The 26,313-nt window shown below is 40.6% G+C and overlaps 1 protein-coding gene across 14 annotated transcripts in view; it reads right to left on the bottom strand.

The window, feature by feature from the left end:
• Positions 1-358: 358 nt before the first annotated feature.
• Positions 359-26,313, bottom strand: part of mbnl1 (muscleblind-like splicing regulator 1) — a 42,293-nt gene continuing 16,338 nt past the window's right edge. For 5 of the 14 annotated variants that reach the window (XM_083929160.1, XM_083929158.1, XM_083929151.1 and 2 more), the window contains 10 exons: positions 12,575-12,790; positions 12,160-12,381; positions 9,890-10,129; positions 8,807-8,860; positions 7,469-7,622; positions 6,079-6,114; positions 5,238-5,320; positions 4,781-4,825; positions 3,998-4,069; positions 359-3,829 (listed from right to left, as the gene is read on the bottom strand). In XM_083929160.1, the coding sequence (XP_083785286.1) occupies positions 4,013-4,069; positions 4,781-4,825; positions 5,238-5,320; positions 6,079-6,114; positions 7,469-7,622; positions 8,807-8,860; positions 9,890-10,129; positions 12,160-12,381; positions 12,575-12,790 (1,107 nt within the window). In that variant the 3' untranslated portion in view covers positions 359-3,829; positions 3,998-4,012. The remainder of the gene's footprint in view (positions 3,830-3,997; positions 4,070-4,780; positions 4,826-5,237; positions 5,321-6,078; positions 6,115-7,468; positions 7,623-8,806; positions 8,861-9,889; positions 10,130-12,159; positions 12,382-12,574; positions 12,791-26,313) is intronic. The other 9 variants (XM_083929161.1, XM_083929163.1, XM_083929162.1 and 6 more) reach the window with 9 other exon arrangements.

Below are 26,313 nucleotides of genomic sequence, written 5' to 3'. Positions count from 1 at the left end.
GCCTTTTTAAATATTACTTCTGACCCAGATAAAGAATGTCGTGGAAATTCCCCTGAGCACGATTAATTTAATTAATAATATCAAAAATCAAAAGTCTCTGTGGAGCTGCTCCAGTCTTGCTGATATTGAACCCTCAAGGTTGAAGTTCAGAAACAATATCATTGTCCTAGATTGTCTCCGTCTCCTCTGAATTGCCAAAATATAATAAAAAATAATCACTTGCATGTTGACCTGCAATGTAAAATAGATACAGTACAGAACAGTGCATCATTATGTGTTAATAAAGCATTCGCTGAAATGTCCCTATGTGGTAACATGGAGTACACACAGAGGCAGTGACCACACACACACACACCTGTTGCATGAGCAAATCAAATATTGTTTTATTCAGATTTCAGATCCAGAGTCAATTATGGCAACAATAAAATGTGCATAAACAAATCTGAATACAGAATAGTACATTATTGTGTGGCAACTGTTAGCAAATACATAATTGATGGTTGCACTTACAAGTAAAAAGCAGTCAAAGCGTACATGTGCCCCCAGCAGGGAAGAGAAACCATAAATCCAGCCAGAAGACCGAACATCTGGCTTTGAGAAAATGGTGCTTTGGTTCTGTAGCGACTAAACACAGCGGCCTCAAGTCAGAAATATGTTGACCGGTAACTGTTACATTCATTTCAAAGACTAATTTGCCAAATATGCATTTGGTGTGGTGAGCCTTCACCTGCTGAGTGCACAGCTATAGCAGGAACAACTTCCCGTGAGTCAGTGTCGACTGTAATTATATGGCTATGAGAAAGTATCTGGGTTGGATGAGCGCTGATATTTGATCATTCTTTAAATAACACGTTGGCTTGGAAAATGTTTTTTTTTTCTTTTTTTTATCGCACACAAGTAAGATGACTTGTTTTTGAAGTATTATTTCCCCCCACTGTGGATATTATCTACTGTATGTATACTTAAAAAACCCATTACTGTGTATTCTGTAATCTGAATGAGTTATCTTGCTTTACATAACTACACAGTTTATTTTGTTTACATGTTTGTACTTTTACATGCAGTCAAATCAAACTATAATAGAATACACATTTTTGGATGGTTTATGTATCAACTGTACCATGGGAGCATCGATACTGCATGACCAAGTGTAACAAATGATATATGGATATTATTGGATATGCCATCCCACAGTAGGGGTGGAGTTAGCATAGCATGGGAATATCTATTCCACTTCGACATTCCCTGGCAATACTAGCCACTGATAAAATAAGACAAAAAGCGCATAGCTTTCTCTGAATGCATTGGCCAAGAAACTAGTGCCCCTTCTTTGCAAGCAATTTTTAGCTGGTCTTCTAATTTAAGAATTTTAAATTAATCTAACAAAATTCCTTATAATTATAGATCTTGTTTTATTCAAAATAATATCTCAATATGTTACACATTTTTTTCTCTGTTCATTTGACTATATACAGAAGTGCAAAAAGTCAACCTTCGTCCCTTAGGTTTGAACTCATCATCTGCAGCATTTCTGACCTCTCCAGTCTGGAAAAGTCTTTGCTTTCTCGCTCCTAATCTCACTATCCTCCAAACATCCAAAGACCCGTCAACCTCACTGCTCGTTTTGGCCTGACATTCAGGGCAAACTTAAGAAATATTCAAACAAAAGTACATATCTTTTTGAAATGGATACAGTAGAAAATAATTTGTACTCTAAAACATGGACAATCTATATTTCAATACAATATATTTTCAAATATGATCTTGACACGTTACGAGGAAAATTGAAGTTGGTTAAAACATTAGTTATTTTTGTCTGCTCAGAGATGCTGCAGTGGCAGCAAAATTAGTTGATCTCATTCTTTGTATCAAAAAAGTATTTTTGATCAACAAAATTGTCTGATAATGTAACATCATCTGAAAAAGACATCCAGCTATATGAATGAAGTGAATATTTAAAACTGACTCAACATATCATCATTTATATGGTTTGAAAAAGTTATGAATGTCATACTACCTAAAAATCTACAACGGCTATATCAATGTTGTCAAGTAATATATAGTAAGGCAAAAAAAGAAAAATCTACAACTACATACCTCAAATAGATTCAAATCCTTAAGTAGTACATAACACAGAAGTTCAATGAAATTTAAGAGAGTAATTGTTACTTTTACATAGAGAGAAAGAACAAACAAAAAAGATCATAAGCGGCATGTGAGAGAACAATAAAACATCATTGGTGTTCTTTACCTGCATGGTGATTGAAAGTACATTTGATTGGGCGAGGACCCATTAACTGTAATCTAAGGCTTCGTTAGGTACATTACAATTGGTAAAGACTCACTACACACCTCTGTGATAAACAGAAAGGGGATGTGATCATAAAAATGGACAGATGAATGAAAGATGATAAACACGTTTCCTTTACTGGGCCTCTTGAGAGATGCTCCTGTAACCCTTTGTGGATATGATTGAGAGAAAACTGTGCTTTGGTTTCTGTAGTCAGATACAAGTGAATGAGAACCTTCGTGCTTTGCTTGCAAATACAAACACATAATGTGTTGTATTTCCTCAAAAGGGAAAGTTCACTTAGGATGAAAACAGGGTAACCAGACAAAAACAATCATTCAAGTGCACATGTGGTTTAAATGACCTAACAGACCCTTGAGTCTGTTGTTTTAAATTCCCATCAAAACATGGCTCAACAGTGCTTCTTGGAGACACAGTTATAGAGTTAATCCTCTTTAAAAGAGGAGAACAAGGTAACACAATGTCAATTGAAGCTACACCCTCTACTTCACCAGGCTTTAGAGTCAACAGACTTGAACAACAACTTAATCCCAACAAACAAAACAACACTAGTCTATGAAAAGAGGTATGACAAACTTTAGAAAAACCCTCCATTTTTGATTTTAAAAGATAAAAACTTCAAAATGAACAAAAATTTGGCAAGAACCCCACTTCTAAAACTGATTAATAAGAGAAATGAAAAGTTAAGAAAAAAAAACAACACTCACAATGGAGATTCAAAACAAAACATTACAAAAAGAGCCATACAAAACTTTTACCTTCGGTAAACAAATAACACTGCTGAGATAACACTCTGGTTTTAGCTGTATGGCCTTGATGGCACATGACAAGGTGAGAAAAGCTAGCCTGGCTGTGCTTTCAAGGTACACAGGTATGTTGGTTTACCCAGAACATTCATACGTCCAAGACCCTCATTTCAACATCTAGTTTCACTAGTAGCTGTAAAAACACAATGCTGTACAAGCCTAATTGTTTTGGCGAATAAAATTCCTGTTAAAATCATTGTGCCTTTCAGATTTCAATTCAAATTCAAGGTGCATGTTCGCATTACACTTGTAAACTATGAAATATGGCTATCAAATTACTTAAAAAAAATAAAGCAGAACAAATAAAAAAGGTATGAAAAATCTTGGTCTACTAACGTACCAGCACTGAATGTTGCTTTTATGCAACCACGCTCTTGACCTTCTGTGCTTGCGGTAATGATAATAATTAGAACAAATTGAGTGATTAAGTCAGTAATGTGAACGTTTCCCACAGAGGGAGAGACATACTGAACCCCTGATATCCTCTTCTCTCGTTGAACTTGACAACAAATTGTTCTTGACATTGATATGTGGGAAGATGGCACAGATCATGTTTTGCACCTTTGATGTTTACACGTGTGATGAAACCATCGTCACGGAACGGCTAAGAGATGGCAGACCCTCCTTGTCCCATTGCTTGACATTCTGAAGGTTATGTACATAAAGGCTGAACTCTTTTGGCTTGGACGGTGCCAGCACACATTCATTTGATCTGTAAGACAGGACAGGATTTCACTTGAACAAAAAAGTTCTAAGTTTTGCTACTGCTCTAGGAGCAAACATAATCAAGTAATCTCAAAGCAGAGCTCAAATGATTCACTCAAAATACATAACGTTAATAATGAATAGAGAGAATATGAGGATTGAAATAGGAACTCACTGTTCTTGAGAGGAACTACATTTGAGTCAAGTACTTGTGACTACTCAGATGATCTGCAGATATTATTGGAATCTGGGGGTAGAAAACAGACAGGGATCAAATGCGGCATCCCAAATGGAAAAACACTCAAAGCGGACAATGATGGCCAACAACACAAACGCAGATCAACACATTTTAACCATATCCTCTCACATTAAGACGAGTTCATTACTGAAAAAGGACAAAGATGACAGAATAGAAGAAAAAGCAATTTGGCTACAGTTTCATTTGTGACATGTCAATTAAGAATCAACGGACTCTCAGCAGGGAGGGGAAGAGGAGGGTTGAAGGGATGGGAGGGATGCGGGGGGCAGAGGAAAACTGTCAGTGAGGTGGCTCCCCCATGCAAATCTAAGTCCTCCATGTTGTTGACCTGCACACTTCAATAAAATGCAGAAACTGGTCCTAGATCAAGATGGGTAACATGATGACTCATCCTACATTTTCACTGGTATTTATAAAATTGTGCAATGTTACTAACTGCATACAAAGTGATTTCAACAGAACTGAGAGCAGAATGTTGCAAATCTTCCTACAGACTGGTTTTTAAAACTTTTCTGACTTTAATAATGAATATATCCAGCTTATAACACAAGGACCATGTTAAAGCTTTAATTTACAAGTTGGAAGCAGAAGTGAAAAAAGAAAACAAAAAGCCAAGCACCAAAGGGCACAATGATAGCGACTTTTGCACAAGCTGTGCAAATGGCTCTAAAAATTTCAATAAAACTACCGCATACATACCAATTGCATGTATTCGTTGGTAGTCAACTTTGATAAGGAAGAGTCCTCAAAATAGGAAAGGACAAAAATCGAGGTTACAATGAGGACAAACAATAAATACAGTACAGTATGTTTTTTCAGAAAGACAGATAGATCTAGGAAACGTATGAATATTGTGGTTAGAGTTCAAACTTTTCACAGCACAGTATGATATGTGTACACCTGTTGGACTCTAGTGTAGGACAACAAGAGGGAGTACCACCTTTTACCAAACCCACCCCTTGCTGTAAGACACAAGCATCCCCAAATCATCCATGTGCATTGAAAGACAAAGATATGAGAGAGAGAGAGAGAGAGAGAGAGAGAGAGCGACAGAGAGAGAGAGAGAGAGAGAGAGAGAGAGAGAGAGAGAGAGAGAGAGAGAGAGAGAGAGAGGGCAACAGAGACAGAGAGACAGAGAGGTGGTAGAGGTGCAAACCTGATTGGTGGAGGCAGTTGCGAAGGGGCTTGTGGCAGATGTGTTGGCTGCGGTGCCTGGAGTACCACCGTGCATCATGGGAACTTTTTTTGGAGGGAAAATCATGTAAGCAAAAATACAGAGGAGCAGAGTAGCCACATACACACCAGGCATATGAGGGAAGGAGGATGAGAGAGGGGGGAGTCAGAGAGGGATTCAATTTAACTGGTTCCCTTTCTTCCCTCTGCCAACATGATAAGAGGTCTTGTGATTTGAGAACTTGATGTGACACAGTGTAGCTGCCGCAGCAGTGACTTACTGTACTTCCACATTTTTGTGTATTATTAGTAATAAAATTACCAATACTGTACTTTCTTGGTAAACACCAAGAAACTTTAAAACATTCTACCTAAAAATAACATAAATAAAAATGCTTTCACGTGAGTCTTTAAGGCAGAGGAGACAGGGGGGTTATAATTGAACTCCCTCAGTTTAAAACAAAAAAAGTTCAAAAGAGTTTCAACAGGTGTCAGGTTAGACCAGCCAAAAGCCAAGTTTAGAGCAGACCTGAGAACGGGAGTGGTCAAGCAATATATAGTGGGATTACACACAGATATTAACAAAATAAAGGTCAGTCAAACCAACAGCTGTAATAAACAACATTTACAATGTTGCAACATTTGTCTTTGCTTATGTGGACTACTACTATTAAAGTATCTACACACAACCAAAAGAGTGACTCTACGGCCATCGAAATCTCATAAAAATCCCATAGTAAGAATGCAGTCAATTTCACAGGATGGATTAATTTGGATGATGTGCGAGACAGAAAGACAACTGAAGAAGGAAAGCTGGAACCTACCAACACTGGCTGCAGGTGTCATGCACAATATTGAGCCTGCCCATCATGCAGTGCAACAGGAAGTGGATTGGATAGGGAAGAGAAATCAAAACAGCCCGTCACAAGGTTTCGTTAGAGTGAGGGGAGAGATAAGGTGGGGAAAAAATGGTTAATATCTCTGGACACAGTCATCAGTGATTGGAAAAGGCAAAGTGTCATATCTATTATTCAAATCAGAGTGTGAATCTAAACTTTTGTCTGAAGTGCATTGCATATTGCAATGTGTAATACAACAAGATTGAAATGTGACTATCAAGTATTAAACATTATATACACACTCTAGACAGAAGTGAGGAGAGCAGCAGATGTGTACAGAAGCCAGACTTTGCAGCCTGCTGGTTGTTACCGTTAACCAACACGTCCAGCCCCGTTCATCCCAGCCCAAAGCCAAAGCCTCAGCAAAAGTTTCTCATCAAAATATGAGTAATCACACCATGGATACTTTAATATAACAAACTAGCAACCGAGCTTTGTCCTTTCTCATACAAACATCCATTCCTTCCTCATTCAGCCTGCACGTATAGGAGGAGCAGTTTTAGGTAAGCAATTAGTAGGCAGAAAGACATTTTAACCCATTCATAACACCTAGTGGCCATGCAATGCCATACAAAGCAAAATGCAAATTTGCATTCTTCATTCCACTCTTCAACTGCACTATGACACACAAATATTCAACCCTCGCTGGCCTATAATGAAATCTAGAGCTTTTATGTTATATGTAATTTGTAGTGCTGGGTGGTATCAATTTCCTGTACATTATAAACTTTTCATATACTGGTGCATAGCTGAGACAATTGCTGTAACTCTTCAATAGGCAGCAAAACATATAATATTGTTCACCTCAAAGAGCGCTACGGCCGGGGCCAACCGTGAGTGTATTGAGAAGGGACCCCTATTAACTTTAACAAAACAATTAATAACCCGCAAATAATTCTCTTTAACAGGGCAAAACACCAGGGCATACAGCGATTTGTGACACAAATAATTGTACAAAATGACACTGCCAAAGAGCATGTTTGCTTCTCCTGACAGTAGAATAAGCTACTATAATTCTTATATCAGGCCTGGTGATGCAAAAAAGTACCCTGATTTAGAGTGACAGTGCCAGAATCTTAAAAAAAAATACAGTGTTACAAATTTGCGGGCATACCGCCCAGCACTAGTTACGTGTATGACTTTCTTTGTGAGTTCCGTCTACCTGAAGACAAATAAGTTGACAAAAATTCAACAATCAAACTGCTTTGTCTTGCAATCTACCACTTTGCCCGTCCGCAGACAAGCAGGAGTCAGGTGAGACTGATCCAGGCATCCGTGGTCAGAGCACTAGTGGTGGTTGCTTTGGGAGCCATACCTGATGGGAGGAAAGCAGCCTGCTGCTGAAACTGCATGCTGGCCAGGGCCTGTTGGTACTGGAGCATGCTGGTGTTAAACATGGCAGAGGCCCCGTTGGCCTTCTCCAGGGCTGCCCGCTTGGGCATAGGTGCCATGACATTAGGGGCGATGCCCTGCCCAGCCAGATGCAGGGAGATCAGTGAGAAAGGAAAAAAAACAAAAAAAGATAGAAAGAGAGAGAGAGAGAGATGCGTGGAAAAGTGAGAGAGGGTGTGTTGGAAAGAGGCAAAAACAGGGAAGAAAACAAAAAAGGTACATACGTTAGAGGACATCATATAAACGGCATCACAACATCCTTGTGTGTACAACAACAACAACAACAATAATATCATCATATCATCAGTAGCAAGCAAGCAGCAGTCTGACACAAGTACTACACAAGCAGGAGCATGGAGCTACTGGCTAACAAGCATTCATATAGTATAATCATTATATTTCACCAGGAAGCTTACTTGGACTATTAACTTTGTAATTTTGGGGCTAACTAAGGGCAACATGAGCAAGCATTAACTATTGAAACAATAAGGCTGCTAACAGGAGGTGGAACAGGTAGGAAGCACAGAGAGAGGGAGGCTGCACTGCTAGCTCCATGATAAACTGTGTAAGCCATGTTTAAGTGATTGTTCACTCTCAGGCAAATGTCAAAAATGGTATCAGGCCAAGTGAGTCAAATATTAAAATACTTTTTCCCCCCAGTTTTCACATTTACACAATGTATGTGGATTTTGTCTTGGCATGATGCCATCCTTGAGGTCTGAATATCTGTGACAAAAATTTGATGATGGAGTGAACTATCATTTGAACTGTCATCATCTGTTATGGTCCTGTATGCTTTTAAAAGCTGTTCCTCTTAGCCCCACCCTCATCCATCTGACATGCACTAGCAACACAAACATGCACACATTTGATTGAGCTGCTTCACAAACACTGACCACTGACTTGGGCGTAAAACTAAAGCCATGCCACCATTAAAGAAGCTCTACTTCCCTAGCCCTCGCTGACTTTTGTTAAATAGGCTACAAGTGATGAATTGATTGTGGCTCCTTATTGCAAATTCTACATTTGAATTTGTGTCTGAGGGTGATTTCTACATGAAGATAGTTGTCCGGTTGTTGGATGCAACCTGAACCCAGAAAGCCACAATCATTTTATCACAGGCAATAATGACAGATCAACAGGAGGAAAAAACAGACATTGCACTGAGACAACAACAACAAAAATAGCTAGGTATCTTTGGTTAAAACACTGCTCTACAACAAAGCCACATGCCAAGCTAAAAGGTGAAAGGTCATAGTACCAGGTCAAAGGTTGCGTCGAGGGGTCGCTTCAGTGATTTGACAGCCGACTGAGTCTTAATTAGCAGGCAGCGAGCACATGATGGCAATGGGCCAATGGGGTTCAAGCGCATTAACATAAACCAGCAAGCAGAGGTGCATCATGGGGGCAGCAGTGCAGTTTGGGTATAGGTGAGAAAAAACAAAAACAAATAAAAAAACAAATCATTGGAATGCAATATACAAGGGGATAACAGGACTAAGGCATGCACAGTGTGGACACTAGCTGCTACTACTACTGCTCAACAGTTAAATGATCATCAATAATCATTGATAACTACCAATCTACATTAGTAATTGTCACATACAGATGGATGAATATAGCGATGAGAATATTATTCAATAATTTCTTTAAGTGGGTCTCATGTATCATATTGGACAGAAAATTACATGAAAGCACAATTCACAGGTTTCTGTTTGACTGGGGCACAGTCAATGTCACAAGACAACGATTTGCCCAAAGCGCTCATCCTCGCTATGTCAATAAGAGCATGTAGTAAACACTGTGATCAACAGACAAGCTCTATTATATGCTGTGAGACAGCACAATGAATCCTGTTAATAATGTCAAGAGGAAGAGAAGTAATAGATAGGAAGTACAGAAACAATGGTGTCACAAATAAGACCAGGCCATCAGAGAGGAACTGACTTTCTGCTTGTGGTCTGGGATGAGGTAAACAAGGAACAAGAGTAGGATTCAGATTAGGAAGGGTAAAAAAGCTAAATTCACTCGTTGAGATTAATTTACCATTGTTCCGATACTTCTTCATATCATCGTGTTCTGAGCAGATTTGACCCCAAACCAACTTACAACTTTAAAACTTGACCTGGTAAAAGCAGAACTGAAAAGAATCTACATTATACCAACCAGGAAGGCGGGACACTTTCACACATGACTGTGAGTATGAACCACAGAACATATTTTCTATATTACAATAGATAGACCTAATATAACTGTAAGAACTTCCTCACTTCCTCAAAATTGCTCTTTTAAGCCTGTCGTGTGGGTGTGAATGAGTGTGACCACGCATGTACAGACTGCTCACCATGGCCGCGGCGGCTGTGGCCTGGTTCACCTGGTGCTGGGCTGCCTTAATTTTGGCCTGCAGATGGGCTGGTGGGTGGAAGTACTTGCACTTTTCCCGAGAGCACCGACCCTTGATGTAGTCCATGCACACAGTGACAGTGTTGTCGTTGGTGTCGATCATGGTGCTGTCTGCGGGGTGGGCGAAGCGACAGTCGGTCTCACCCCGAGAGCAGTTGCCCCTCTGATATTCCCGACACACCTGGAAAACAAGGAGGGTAGAATTCATGAAAAGACATGGGTGTTACCTGCATATTCAGCACACCATATGAAAACAACAGTCCCATATACAACATTTCCTTCTTGGTGCATTTATGTCTTAATGTAGAATCATGGATGGATTAGCAGATTAACAGACCTACAGGCTTCAGGGACCCAAAGTGTCAAAATGACCACAAAGAGACGCAACACCATGCACAGAGAGATTGCGTCATGACTACAAATATTCAGAAAACAACAACAAAAAGAGGCTTAACACAACACAGAGATTTTATAGTTGAAGTCTCTGTGTTGTGTCTTGCTCTTATGTAGGATAGGTGGTGGGGCCATTTGCATTTCTGTGCCTCATAATCGGCCCATCACGTATGACTCACCAAGCCTTCACTCTGTCATTATAGAGTGCGTAGTCACAAACATCCATTTAACTCGAAAATACATGAGACCTGCAGTCCAATAAATGGTTTAGAATGCTTTACAAGGTCATCTTCCTCTTGCTGTGTAAGTATTTTTCTGTCCTTCCTTTGTACAATATCCTTTTACACCAAACACAAGATCTGTACGGATACATGCAGTGCACTTCCTGTGTAACTGGAACTGTAAGGTGTAGAGTTTTGGTCGTGAATCTAAATCACACTGAAGGAAGGCGCTGAAGCTCAAGCGCAATAAACCCGGAATGTTGTTTTTCTTCATAAGGAACTGTAATGTGTGTGAGTGCGAATCTTAGACCTCTTTAAAAGTCTATATGTGAGACACCAGAGGGCAGCACTTTCTTTTAAATTAGATGTATCATGACCGCATGGGCATTACTGATCTTCTGCTCACTCTGCCTTTCTGCAGTGTGTCAGCACTGAGTGAGTTGAACTCAGATAAATGTGTGCTTCATAAAGACAATAAAGGTTAATAAAAACAAATAAAAACAGTTGCATTTATACTTTAATTTTACTGACGTGATTTAAAAGAGGAAACCCATTCTATAACATGTGCAGTCTATTAAAGGCACAGCACTGCTTTTTGTCCCCTGTATTTCTGGGCCTGTTGTGTGGTTTTTGTGGCTATGTTTTTGACAAAAAAAGAATGAAAAGTGATGTCGAAATATTATTCTAGCTTCGTTTTAGAATCGCACCACCAGCCAAGGTAGAGGTGGAATAAACAGTAGCCTTGATAGACCAGAATGCTGCAGCAACAAATGTTATCATTTGAGCACGGGTTACAAAGAGCAATGTACTGTGCTGTTATAACAGGAGCTATGATATCCATTACTGCTCTTTCCACTCAAATAAATAGTCAACAAGTTATGGCTCATCTCTGGTGCTTGTCTAATGGTAATTGAAGCACTAACTGTACTGGAACTAGATGAAGTACAGAAGAAAGCTGTACTTGAAAATAAATTGGGCTGGGATTGCCGCCATGTGGTTCTCACAGACCGTTCCCCATTTTGTCACGGCCACGCATGCACTAACATGCATGCGTGGCCGGACGGGCTATCACAACAAAGAACAGAGATACTCGGATTACAACACACACACCATTACTCCGTTATATCTTTACATAGCAAATATTTGTTTGCTGCCATATTAATATTCTGAATGTCGAGTACAGAACCTTTGAGTGAGAGCGAGTTTATGCACAAAAGTAAACAACTCTCAATTACAGAGCAACTCTTGGAATGCATTCAACCTCATAAGCTGATGAAATGCTTCTCTGGGTTTAATGTTCTTTTAATTAGCTTCTCCTTTGCATAATGGTACCTGCTACTGTATTAATATTACAATTCAGTTTAGGAAACACTTTATGCAGGTCAAATAAAGGGTCTGGTTAGTCGTATGTTCGTTAAACTGCTTGGAACTTGTTTGGTTTGCAAGCTCATTATCATCCTGGGTGACCTCACTCACTAAAAAAACACATCATGAAGTGGATTGTATTGGAGTTTTAACTGTTAGTGAGGAGTGGGTTCATTCTAAGCTACATAAAATGTTGAGAAAACCAGCTTCCAAACATCAGTCTGTCTGTTACCTCAAGTCTATCTGTTCTCAGCAGTTTCTGGGCTGCAGCGGCAGCAGCGTTGGGGACCTGGCTGCCGTGGGGGTTGGAAGCCATGAGGACAGGGGTGCTGGACATGATCTCTTGGGGCATCAGGCCTGGTGACATGGGGCTCAGGTAGGGATTAAATGCTGCAGCTGCAGCTGCTGCTGCACTGGCATTGGTAGTCAGGCCAGGTGCCATTGAGAACATGGGCTGGAAGAGAGCAAAATAAAAGCAGGAGAATGAAATAAATGTGGATAAAATGTACATATCAACAGCAAAACTGTGAGCTTTTTGCAAGGGATGAGAGAGGGATTGAAGGAAAGACGAATCAAAAGACTGAAAGAGCCACACACACAGCCACGGAGCTGTATATGTGTGGGCTATGAGATGTATGTGGTCTCACCATGGCCAGTAGCTGTGGTGTGTTCGTACGTGTGTGTCCCCTCACCATAGGTGGTAGCTGGGTGCCAGGCATCATGGCGTTGGCAAGCTGCATCTGTTGGGCGAGCATGGCCATGTTTTTCTGCTGGATCAAGTTGTTTCTGCCATTGATCTCCAGCTGGGTCTTTAGGTGGGCAGGAGGGTGCAGGTACTTGCAGTTCTCTCTGGAACAACGGCCCTGAAGGAGAGTCACGCAGAGGTGACAAAATGAAACAACAGCACAACAATGACACATATACTGCAGGCTTGGCTGCGTTCACATTATAAGTAAGGTTACAGGATAATTCTTGTGTGAGAATCTTGGATACAAACATCAATGGCTGATGAAGTTTGTGAAGTTTACTTGCAGTGCGTCCAAGTTTTCTTCAGTTTTTTGACTATTTTAAGTTAAATAGATGGAAAGGTCAGTTTGTCAGGCGGTCCAACATTCATGATTCTCAGATTAATCCTAAGACTTTTCCCTTAGTGCCCCCATGAGCTTGACATTTAGAGTTTTAAGTTAAATGTTTCAACAACTTTTGGATAGATTGCTATCAAATTTGGTATAGACAGTTGTTCAGCAAAACTAATGACATTCCCCTCAGTCTCAGCTGTACTTTGTGTTTAGTGCCAATTAGTAAATACTAGCATGCTAACATTGTAAATATGTTGGAAACAGGTGTGCATGTGCGTTACTGTGCGGATGTGGTCAGGATGTTCCTGCAAATTGCAAAGGCCTCCTCTCAGAAAGCATCAGTATGTTACCATTGTCACTGTAAACATGTTGCCATGCTGATGTTAGCGTTTAGCTTAAAGCCATGATGTGCCTAAGTACAGTACATGGCATGGCCGTAGACTTGTAATGAACTAGGTGGTTATCTTTTGGACTTTATCAGTCTATGCTACCTCTCAATGCAGACAAATTAAAATAGTATATTGAGCAATCACAATCTGAATATGGCAGATAACAAACAGGCCTTGATTTTCACTATTTTTGTTATGTGCAACAACATCACATGAAAAATGGTGTAAATGCTCAATGTCATGACACTCATATTCACATAAGATCTGGCCTGAGTCTAGCACTAATTGTTAACCGCTCGCTATTTCTGTCAGTCCCAGCAGGAACATGCGTACGTGTGTGTGTGTGTGTGTGTGTGTGTGTGTGTGTGTGTGTGTGTGTGCGTGTGTGCGTGTGTGCGTGTGCGTGCTAGCCCCAGGAGGACATGATAGATCCTGCGGTGCATGCTGGCCAGATATCCATCTTAGCTACATGTCTAACTAACTCTATAAATACTGTCCACTCATATGATCCGTATATATTGTATCACCAGTCATCCGGAGGTCACACTTCAGAGTCTTCAAATAATTATCTAAGTCAGGGATCCCTTTTTGCTGCCTGCTGTGAGTATCCAATTATACCTTCAGTTTGGAGAGGAGGAGTTTAGGAAGAAGTCCGACACACACACACAATTCTTATTCAAGCAAGAATGCATACACATTAACGCATGCACGGCGGGGTCATGTTCGGTAACAGGTGGCAGAAACACGTCACGCATACATAAGAGAAACACACACACAGGCACGTCCACAGTTTAAGATATGTGCACTTTCAGCCCTGCGGCACAGCTGAGCTGACTGTGGCAGCCTGTGCTTTTGCTCGCTGACAGAGCCGTCCCCACTGGGATTCATCTCTGTACCCCTTCATGACTTTATTCTCCCATCTCCTTCACTTTCACTGACACTGGAGCATGGGACAGGTGCGAGGGAAAGGAATGGGGGATCAGGATCAGAGAGGGGGGCACTTAAATGGCAGGGGGGCCTCTTTAAGGTTTCTTGTTTAGCCCACTTATTTGAAGTTGCTATCATAAGTTCTCATTGGATCTCCTTTTAAAGTGATTGCCTAACGATTGTGTTGACAAGGCAGGGGAAAGCAATACAGAATACATGGAACTGGACTAATAGCCTTACCTCTTCTACCCCGTGCCCTGTTATCTTTCCTACTGCCTAGATAACAGAAGATGGATAAAGAGTTTTTTTAGTGGTCTGTATGGTCCATTTAAAAACCTGGGTGAAGAGCCAACACATATTACGTTTCAAGATGTATTTATGTCTTACTTTTAAATTCAAGTGGATTTAAATATTTTCTATAGTTCAAATGTTCAACTTTTCAAAGATGATGGCTGAAATACTGTAGTTGAAAAAGTGCATAAAGTGAAGCATGAGATATTTCCCTATTGACGTGAAGACAAGGTAGAACCACAAAAACAGCATGTCTAAAAAATTTTATATCCAGTCGCAGTGTGTGATACCCCTTCAGTTAATCAAAGACACAAGCAGGAATATGTCACACTCTTTGTATAGTTTGGAATAAAAGTGGTTATGTAAATGTATATCCATTTACCAAATACATTTTGGGGTAACGTGAATTGATTAAAGGAAAATTTGACAGAAGAATAACTTTTCACGCCGAGGTGAAGGTGTCCTGTCCAGGTTGTGCACCACCCATGTGTAGCCTACAGAAACTGAGCTGGCATACAGAAGAATTCTGAAACTGTCAACACTCAGAGGTGTGTGTGTTTGTGTGTGTGTGTGTGTGTGTGTGTGTGTGTGTGTGTGTGTGTGTGTGTGTGTGTCCTGCATGTGAGACGAGAGGAGCTGAAAGCAGGTTCTAATAGCACTCATCCAGAGAGTGACAATGGCATGCAGCAAGGGGAGGGTGAAGAGTGTGTGGAGTGTATGTTTGTGTGAAGTGAGTTTGAGTGTGTCTGCAGAGGGGGTTGCAAAGGCATGAAGGATCGTGTTGCATTCACCCCATATGACCCTAACTGTCGACCGCTGGGTTCACAACTGTAGCAGTTTATGTGCGGCTAAGGTGGGATGGTAATGTATGAGAAAGAAACATGTGGCTTTGACTTGAGCTAACTACATATGCCATTCTGCCGAATCACACAAAACAGAACAATGCAGTCAACCAACACAGGCAGCCATTTTGAATAAAGAATCAGGTCCCAGAAGAGGAAACGTCAGGCTGCATAAGTGGAAGAGAGAGAAAGAGAGAGAGAGGCATAGTGATTCCAGAGCTGGGCTTCATCAGGGAAATTTTAGAACTTGCAGAACAAGTGATTAGTGCAGGTCATCACATGTAGGGAGGAGAGAGAAACGGCGATGCTGAAGGAAGGAGAAGAAAGACGCCACCCCCTCTCACATCATATTTGTGGCTGTAATTGTGACATCAGAGTCCTTGTGGAGCAGCAAGAGACGGTGTCCACGGCAACAGAGCAGCCAGACATCCTGCTTTAACAACACGGTGATTCCTGGAATCTTCCAGATCGTTGGCAGATACAGGAGCTCAGCGCAAAAAATACTAAAGATACGACACTGAGGCCACATGGCATCCAATCTCCAACCCACTCTGTGTACTGTGTCTTGTTTTTTTATTATCTGTGCTGCCAATACAACCATCATGAAACAGCTGATCATCACCACAGGTGAATGACAAAGATATCATCTTTAATATTTCTTATCATTTACTAGTTCTTTTCATTTAAAACTGTAACATCAAATTACATAATCTCATTATTCCAACACATTTTTAAAGGTAGTTATGCAAATAAAAAATTGGATGTGCTGTGGAGATCCAAAGCGGATTAGTGAATTGAGTGATTTGTCAGGGCTCCATGCTTATTTTAAATAAATTATGAAAACAATGAAGCGAGCAGCTTTAGAGTGATTTTTGAAAAATAAATAAGCTAATCTTCCCCTACCTTCTATAAGTTCAGTCTAGACTGTCATTAGTCTTATGCTGCATTCCAGTTGAACTTGGAAGTTGGTATGTTTGAGATCCCAGTCAGAAATGTCAACTGACTTGACCCCTGAAGTCGGAATTGCCAAGTTCCTAGCTAGACATCCCTCAGAACCGCGTCAACAGTAGTTCAAGCTGTAGGAATGTACTGTTTATTTGCATTTTTATCTTATGTGCTTCTAATTAAATTAGATGTACATATAGTGATGTCCATCTTCTATCTGTGGGCATGTTGCACATGCAAAATACAGCATAATGCGTTTTTATCAATTGGTATTGCTAATGATGGCCAACCTAGAACCTCCCCACACCTTGTTTAATAGTTGGTTTTTGGACTGGAATGCGGTCAACTCGAGTGTGACGTCATTCCCAGTTCTGATCTCTAAATGGAACGCAGCAATAATAGTGCGTGGTTTGTGTTTCTCCTGGTGAGATCACACTTGCCAAACTCCAGGCCAGACAGGGAACTAAAATCCCACTGGCTACCGTGCATTGATGATAAGTTGTAATAACATGTCCCACCCGGGTCTCTCTCTTTTCTAACTCTGCCTCTTGCACGCACGCAGGCACGCACACGCACACACGCACGCTCGCGCACACAAACACACACACACACACACAGCCTTCTTTGTGACTGTGTGTGATTTAAACAAACAATGAACCAACGTGTTAAGAATGCTAGGTGGGGCTGCATCGCATCCTTTTCGAGGAGATGAAGCATGCAGCAAGATGTAATAATGTGAATGTGTGTGTGAGAGAGAGAAGAGTGAAATGGTGGAAAGGTGAAAAAACTGGCTCATACTTACGGGTTAGAGTAAGAATGTATCCAATAAACAAGTGGTTCCCAACCTTTTTGACTTGCAATCCCTCAGTACTGTTGGTTTATAATGTGCTGAGTGATTTGGGGCCAAAATATATATCTGATCCTGACGGGAAACCAGACGAATCTGCCAAGCTCATGTTTAATTTGCTCTGGCAGGTACGTCTGGCCCCTCTCCCATTACGACAGATTTCCAGCAGCTTTCGATCTGGCGGTCTAAATGCAATCCTTTATCTCATGTGGGGCAGGTTTAAGATGATGACCGTCCAGTCTGCACGTCCAGCACAACTTATCAGGCTCATGGAACTCGCAATCGCTATTTTTTTTCCAGCTTTAAAACAGATGAAGCACCACCGTTTCGTTGCTGTGATTGGTTGTAGGTCTATCCTATTTCATCCAGAAGTATTGTGCTCTGCGATGATAAAGCCCTTTGGGAATCGAAAATGAACTGAGAGGTTCCAGACTAATATGCATTTGCTAATTAGTGTGGTGATGCCAGGCTAGCTCTGATGCTTTATAAAGAGTAGAGACTTCTCAGTTTACTTTCCTCAGGATTAAAACCAAACATGAATAAGAAATCTCAGATTGTTTTATTTGAAGGAGGAGAAGATGAAAACATACTTTACTAGCAAGAGGGAAAATTAAATTTTTCATTCTGTTATTTTACTGTTCTGTAATACACACACGCACACACAGGCCCGAAATACACACATAAACCTGTAACTTTTTTTAATCTCCAAGGACAGGCGCTCCCAGTTGTTGGGTGTTCAGTGCCTTGCTCAAGGGCACCTCAGCAGTGTCCAGGAGGTGAACTGACACCTCTCCAGCTACCAGTCCACCTGCAAACCTGGTTCTTATGTGGGACTTGAACCTGCAACCCTCCCAAGCCAAGTCCCTATAAACTGAGCTACTGTCGCCCCAATTTAAATAATCCTAAGAGGCCTAAAGAGATAAAACTGTCTAGTTATGCATAAAAAAAACTAACAAAAAATATACAAGTAAAATTATTTTGTGTAGCAGAAAATTGTCGCTTTAATTTCACTTTAAACCTCTCATGACCCCTCAGACCAGTTTTGAACCTTCCAGGGTCAGTGTCGCATTTCAAATTGAAAATTAAAATGATTGAAAAATCATTTTTCTTATCACAGCTAGTGTATGTCTGTTATATTACTAATTTGAAGCATCGCCTTTGCGTATACAGTATATGTGTCCTGCATGTCATATCTCTTTAGAAATGCTGTAAAATAACAGTTAGAATATATCTAAGTGTACTTTCCTTCTGATGCTTGATGCTCCAGTGTTGTGCTGTGATGTTACGATGTGAGACTTACTTGTGTTGGGATCTGGTGTGAAGCTACACTGTTCTCTGCCCTGCGTTCCAGTGACTTCTGTTTAAACATACGCAGAGATGAAAGCCCTTTCCCCTCTCACACACTGTGAATGAAGCTTTGTTTTGCTGTAGAGAAGCAGAGACTCAAAGAGCCTGGCCCGGTTGTTGGTCTCGTTGACTACTGTGCGCTCAAATATGACATGAAACATGAAAAAAATATCAAATCAGTCACTAAACTGACTACATGCAGATCATCTTACATGGCATAGCAAACAAGAATTTCTTGGTAGTCACTGAAGTAGCATGCGCATTACTGGAGACATAGCAGACCAAGAAAAATCAGACGTTCTGGTGTGGTCTTGTCATTGGTATATATATATATGGTGGTGCTATATATAAGTATTGAGCCACCAAAAGCAATGAGCAATTCACAATCAATAATACTCTTTTAAAGCAGAGCACAATTGATTTTCTTTTTTGTTTTTAGCCACTTGCTCCTGCATTAAGTGAGCAGTACACGTTTGAAGATGGTGAAGAAGACATTAGAATTCTACTCAGTTTTATGGGATGAAGGGCTGTTTCTTGCTGTGGCTTATATTTTGATATAATACTGTGAACGCACACTCATTCCCCTGTGATTATGTCTATATCTCCCTGCTGGGACTCAGTTTACACTGCGATCCATGCTGCACAGCTTAGTGGTCAGGGAGTCAATGTTACTGGTGCAGCTTAGATATGGAGGAGGGAGTGAGTGTTAATCTATGATAATAGTTGCAGTATGCCCCCAGTGACGCATTACCACACTCACCAAACAACGACGGAGAGAAAAGGATTATAGGCTATGACACAGACCACACAGGGAGTGTTAGGGTTAGAATGATAAAAACATGTTTGTGTGGACTGAAAACTTTAGTAATTTTCCAAAGTTTTAAGAAATAATTTAAAGCAATATTGGGCAAACTGGAGATTGCAGTCATTCAACTGATGCTCAAACATATACACACATATGTATTAGACACAGGGGCACCCACACAAACCTCACTATTTATACACACACACACACACACACACACACACACACACACACACACACACACACACACACAAACACACACACACACACACACACACACACACACACACACACACACACACACACACACACACACACACACACACACACACACACACACACACACACACACACACACACACACACAGCAATGAGTTATTCACACTTAAGAGGGTGTTGGTTCTCAGTAATGCCTCAGGTCAGATGTCACGTACACAGGAGCCAAGGATCCAAACTTAGACCTCTCTGTTTTTCTCCTGACATGCCCCCCCTCCTCTTTCTTTCTATCTCTCTATCTCTATCTCTTTTCACAAAAACACACTCTCATGTGACTTTTTTTTTCCACGCTAGTATTTCTCTGCAATTTCTGTTCAAAACAGTGCTGCTTCCTCTCCTGTAAGGGGTAACAAGGTTAGTTCCACACTTTTCATTATCAGTAATAACAGAGCAATCTCAAAGGTATCGATCTGAGCAGCAGCACTTTATGAAAGCCATCCAGTACTCACAGTGTGAGTACGTGGGGCGGCCCGGGAACGCTCATTTAATCATCTCTGAGCTCCGCTTCCCAGTGGGGGAGAGAGAGAAGAGTCACTGCGCAGAAATCACAAGGTCCAGACAGCAATGAGGCGTCAATAACAACGCTATTGTTTCTGAAATGAGTACTGTTTGCGTTTTTCTCAGTGTCTGTAGGCCTCACACAGAGGACCAAAGTTTCTCATATATGTTAATCAGTCATTTCAAACCCTGAAAGTTGAGTAATCTGATACAATACAAATTTTTATACTTGCTTCTCGGGAGGAGAGTATCAACATATAGCAATTGTACTTCTATGATTCCGCACCATATAGATGGATATATGTTAACGGCGTATTTATTAAAATCATTACAGATACTGATATGCTTTAAGGTAGGGCCAGATTCAGCGGAATCATATCGTTATGAAATCATATATTCAGATATTGTGATATACAATTAAATCATCTAAATCGGATCAGCTTCCTTTCTGACAGCAGATAAACCTCTGGGGGCAATGGCTAATATTTTAGACTTTCTGGTATAGCCAGCGGATATCTGGCTAAGATTTCCTCTTCTGAATGGCGTTCATTGTTTACGGTCCTATTAGCAACTTGAGACGCGTTAATGGAGTTGGTATTGAGAGACGGCGTCTCTATAAACAGAACAGCATATGAATGCAGATAGATAATAAGAAGCTAATGAAATGCTAAATCGTCCTCAGACCATAGTCGATGGGTTTGTGATTGCATGACGGCTGATGTGTTTCTCCTTGTTTGCTCTCCACACATACTCGTTTACCTGCATGTAGTCGAAATCTGCTCAGATGTGATTGGATACTACTCGGTCTACAAATGGACACCGGACCACTTCCGCTACCCAAATCTTGTTGTTCTGCTTTCACATACAACATCTGTTTATAGAGATTAAGCACATTCAAGCACACTAAACTACTTATTAAAATGACAAAATAAATAATATTTTTCCTTTGTTACGTATTCAATTCACACAGGACTATACCAAAGTAGGCTTTACCATGTAGTTAATTAATATAAGCTGTTTGTTTATTAAATTACCAGAAAACATACTATATCATGATATATTAACGAGATGTGAAATGACCTATATCGGGGTTGAAGATTTTGGCCGTATCATCCAACCCTATGTTAAGGTGAGGAATAGACTAGCGAAACAGTCCTGATAGTAAGAATCACATGAACATTGTCACAGAAAGATAAGAAAAAAAGAAAAAGTTGGGTAGGTGATCATACAAGGCAGACCTAACAAAGGCACACAGAATAGAAAATCCTTTGACCAAGATAAGAAGAGCGTACCGAATGCCTTCCCCCATCTTTCTCCTCTCCTTTATGTAGACCATCCTTGTTTCTACCTCTTCAGAGTGGCAACCTTGTGATGCATCTAAAAAACTTCAAAAGCTGAAAGGAAGTTTAGAGGCACACAACTGCTCCTTTTGTCTTTTATATGCCGTTCTTTGATCCCGGCTGTCTATTCTCCCTTTCAAACCCACACCACTACCACCAATATCTAGGTTCATTTCCTTCTCAGTGCTTGTAGAAACACACAAAAGAGTATCTTCCATCAATTGGCAAGTAATAATCACCAGGCAGATGATTAATTTGGTTTACAGATTTAATCTGGCATGTATTGTGCTAATCTGATCTCACAGACTGTAATCCTATCCACAGCTCTAATCCCACTGTCAACTGGCCTAATCCTGTTTCCTGCGAGTGATTATCTCCTTCGAACTTGGCACTAGCATAAGCAGGATGCTTCCAGCCTCTTTCTATTTCTCTCGGATTGCCTTTTAAGAAGGGGTTTTGCATCTCATTAACTCTTCAAATTGTTTCTCTTGAAAAGTATGAAAAAACAGGGTGGTGGAATAATTCCATTAGTTTCTGGTTTACTTGTTTACAGGTGTTTATGTCCTTTAATAAGCATTAGGAAGGAAAATTCTAGTGTAGTCTTTTCCATAAGGGCTTTTGCAAGTTTCTAAACAACATAAATTAACTCGACTTGCAGTTTTCAGTAAATAAATCTGAATCTCATATAACTGAAATGAAGTAGCTACAGAAACAAATGACATCTGACCAACAAATCAGCTTAAAGTCCAGTCCATAAATTCAGACTTATTTATTGGCACTGTGTAAATGCAGGCAATGCTAATGCATATGCTACTACTACTCATGATAAATGTATTATGTTTCTGGTGCACGTGTGAGTAATAGACAATGCAGAGGATGTAGTGTACTGTGCAGTATGAGGCAGTGTAAACAGAGACTCCAGCAGTCTATGCGTATCACACAAAACTAATCAGGGCCAACACTAATTGGACCTCAGGTGGTGCCACTGTTTTAGGTCAAAAAACAAGGACACATGATGGATCATGACTAGCCAAAATGGAGACATCATTTGTGAAGATGTTCTGCTGACTTGTTTCACTTCAATGTCATATATAAAAAAACTTTCATAAAATGAGTATGTTTTACAATTTTAAGATTAGGGTTCCAATGAGAGAAAGTAATTTAGACTAATGTTATGGGTTTGACGGGCCCAAACACTGTGATTTTTAGAAGGAATGCACTTAAAGAAAAGGTTTTGAGCAAGGGAAAAACAGCTATGCTTTTCCTTGTTGCCTCACACTCTTGTGCCTTTCACCACCAGCAGGCATCTCACCACGTTGCTCCTCTTTCACATCTTGGCATCAACATAAAGATAAGGAGCAGGGTACAGTTGACTGACGGACCTAACAGCTGGAGAGAGGGAGGAGCAGCATGAAAAGGTGTTGAGAGAGTTGAGACTAAGTGAGGTGCTGTGCCCTCAAGCTCCTCTCCTCCTCTCTCACCTGTCTAATGGAAGCATAATGGCAGAGCTGACTGAATGGCTATGTAACAGTTGGCTCGTAAGACAGCGTGATGAAAAAGTCAACAGATGGATAGAGGTGATTAGGAAAAGCCAGATCAGTTAAAACGCTAAAGGTACATTGAGATTAAAACTACTTCACTCCTTATCATCCTGTTCTCCCATTTTATTTCTCCCATTTTAAGTAGCTTTAAAGTTGCCGGGGTTCTCTTGAAATCAAATCAGTTTTTGATACAATTTATGCTTGCCGTTTTTCTGCGATACATGCTGCAGCAGATAGTAATTATCTATTGATATAGTAGTTAGTAGTGCCGCCATTCTCGTGCTGGATTGAGATTGCCTAAGGGCCTGTATTCACATGGCATTGTTTTCAGAGCACCAGTTTCTTTTCTCAATTGTTCCCCATGAGCAGAGAATGTAAGCTGCCGCCCAGAGAAAAGGCTATGGACCGTCTTTTTCTACGCCTTTTTGGAGTTGTCGCTAAGAGCGCCCCTAGTTGTAAACTTCTGAACTTTTCAGAAAAGTGCTGATGTCATCACAGCGCTCGTGGGCCCTTTGAGGTGCTGGGATGAAGCGTTTCCAAGCACCCTGCCAGCACCTTTCTGCCAGAAGAAAACAGTATGTGGACACATGCCCTAACTTATCATGAGGGATTCACAAGAAATGACTGCATGGATGTAATTTGGTGGTTAGCCACAAACCACAAACAAGACAACAGCCATTTTCATTTGTTTTCTTCTTTGTTCAAACAATGTGAGTTTGTTCGGCTGCTCTCTAGACCAAATACCATTTACTCTTCTGTTGTTGAATTAAAACGCTGCTCAGCGAGTGTTTGCTATAGTTTTAAACAGCACTTTATAGCATTAAATTGCACGTTAATGCTTTAGTCTTACTTCACATCGTCTCACATATATTCTGTGGTGGCTTGTTCCATCTGTATGATGTTCACACAGAGAAAAATAGTCAAACCAAAGTCTCATGCCAGCGCCATGTCACCAAATGGAAATATGTGTGCATTTACATATTATTAGATGCCATGCATGCACTGCAGTGCATCATGGTATACATATTTTCCCTAAATTCAGTTTTGGGTATTAAAATAAAGTTCTGCGTGTTTAAACAATGTTTTGCTGAACAGTGTTTAAAGTGCTGAAGACAGAGATGTTTGCATGCGTATGTCTGAAGCATGGCGCCAACCATAAAGTCTAGCTTGAAATTCATTGAACCTTTCATTGAAAGGTTGATATCTACAGCAGACCTATGCATAACTGGTTGGTATGAAATTTTGTAAAAAATAAAGCATGATGAGGGCGCATTCCTTTCTACAGTATGTGTGGATATAAAAAGCGTTACTTTTATGGTGTAAGAATTGGAATGAATGTAAATGTTTGATCTGATGTAGTTGATTTAGTTGTCTTAAATAGAAATCTACAATTTTTTATCCAATAAACTACTGGATATAAATCAACTAACGCAAACCAATACATGTGAGAAATGTATGTGACGGCATTGCATGTGAATATTGTATACGTTTTAGATTAGCACTGCAGTCTTGACTTTGATTTGGCAATTAGAGAAGCAAAAAACTTCAGGCTCTTTGAGGTTTTTATGGTATGTCTGTTTGCTAAAGAGAGAGAGAGAGAGAGAGAGAGAGGGACGGAGGGAGGGAGACTAGAGAAGTAATCATTGTATCAGTGGTGTTATAAAGGGGCCCAGTGTGATGGAGAGACAGGGATGGCTGACACTGAGAAGAAAAGACTGTTGTTGCTGATCTGCCATCACATAAGCTCACAGAGAAGACGCACAGCTAAAGTGATCTGACAAGGATGCACACGGCATGTCATATGCAGACCAAAGAATGTCTGTTTCTCTGTGTATTGTGTCTTTCTGTGTTTGTGTGTGTGTGTGTGTGTGTGTGTGTATGTGTGTGTGTGTCGGCCGGGATAAGACTGGTCCAAACACAAATCTCTCTATCATGAAAGTGAGAAATGTAAGAATTAAACCCTTTAACACCACGAGACAGAGATGTAAAAGATCCTATACTCACTAAAATACCCCCCCCCCCCCTCCCTCCCCCCACAGCATGACTCAGCTCTTATCTTGTGAAACCTGCTCATTCTAATCTGAGAACGCAGAGAACAGCCAAACAGACGACGCTGCGATATGAAAAGCTCTCTTGTAAAAGTAAAAGCTGCATGTTATGGATGACTGAATCCTAGCCTTGTTAAATTAAAGGGGAGACATTTTCATTGTGGATGCACCCACAGATATTCCATTAAAAATCCAATTAGGAGGGAGATCGTATGCACTGACTGCAGAGGAGAGAAACCCATATGGAGCCAGGCAACAGTGTCTGTCTGAACCATAGCTTCACTGCAGTAGCCTAAGTTGAGATTAGCACAGTGCTCCTGAAAAACAAAACCTTAGAGAAAACAAATTTGTCTTAGTCAGATTCTGACATTATAATAGTGGCCACATGTGTCCTATTTCCTTTTCTTCTCACTGTTTGTGCTTTGGGCTTGTAACTTTGGGTGCGAATCCAGTACAGCGAGCAGTGTGAGGAACACACATCTCAGGCTTATTCACACTTGTGTTTAATATGTGTTGCAGCATTCAGAAAAACAAAAAACAAAACATTCGTACATAAAGTTATGCATATTCACACCAAATTGTGCTATTTTTGCACTGGTTTCTATTAGTTCATCAGTGGTTAGAGAAATGACAACTGTTGCGTGTGTTTTTTAATGCAGTGTCAAATACACATTAGCCTTCGATACTCATAGCCACGCTTATACACACAAACACGCACGCACACACACACTGGCACGCACGCATGCACGCATGCACGCACGCACGCACGCACGCACGCACGCACGCACGCACGCACGCACACACACACACACACACACACACACACACACACACACACACACACACACACACTTTACTGCCCAGATATTGGCTGGATAATTTGTTTTAAATCATAAAAAACTCTGTCGACTAGCAACGTGGCTAATATTTACCCCACATGTCGGTCTTGAAACAACCTCCCAGAGCATGTGTGTGTTTGTGTGTGTGTATGTGTTTAACCTGACTGTTCCATCTACCCACAGACATAAACATGCTGTCATAATATGGTCTGCAAAATTAGAGGAAAGACAGAGAGAGAGACAGAGAGAGAGAGAGAGAGAGAGAGAGAGGGGGAGAGAGAGAGAGAGAGAGAGAGGGAGAGAGAGAGAGAGAGAAATAAGAGGTATTTATCCGCCCTCTGCTCTGCAAGAATGTAAATCTTGGCTCAGAAC

Source organism: Echiichthys vipera (genome assembly GCF_963691815.1).
Source record: "Echiichthys vipera genome assembly, chromosome: 15".
Taxonomy (NCBI): Eukaryota; Metazoa; Chordata; class Actinopteri; order Perciformes; family Trachinidae; genus Echiichthys; species Echiichthys vipera.
Note: the sequence above shows the minus strand (reverse complement) of the source record. Positions and strands in the feature narration are given on the sequence as shown.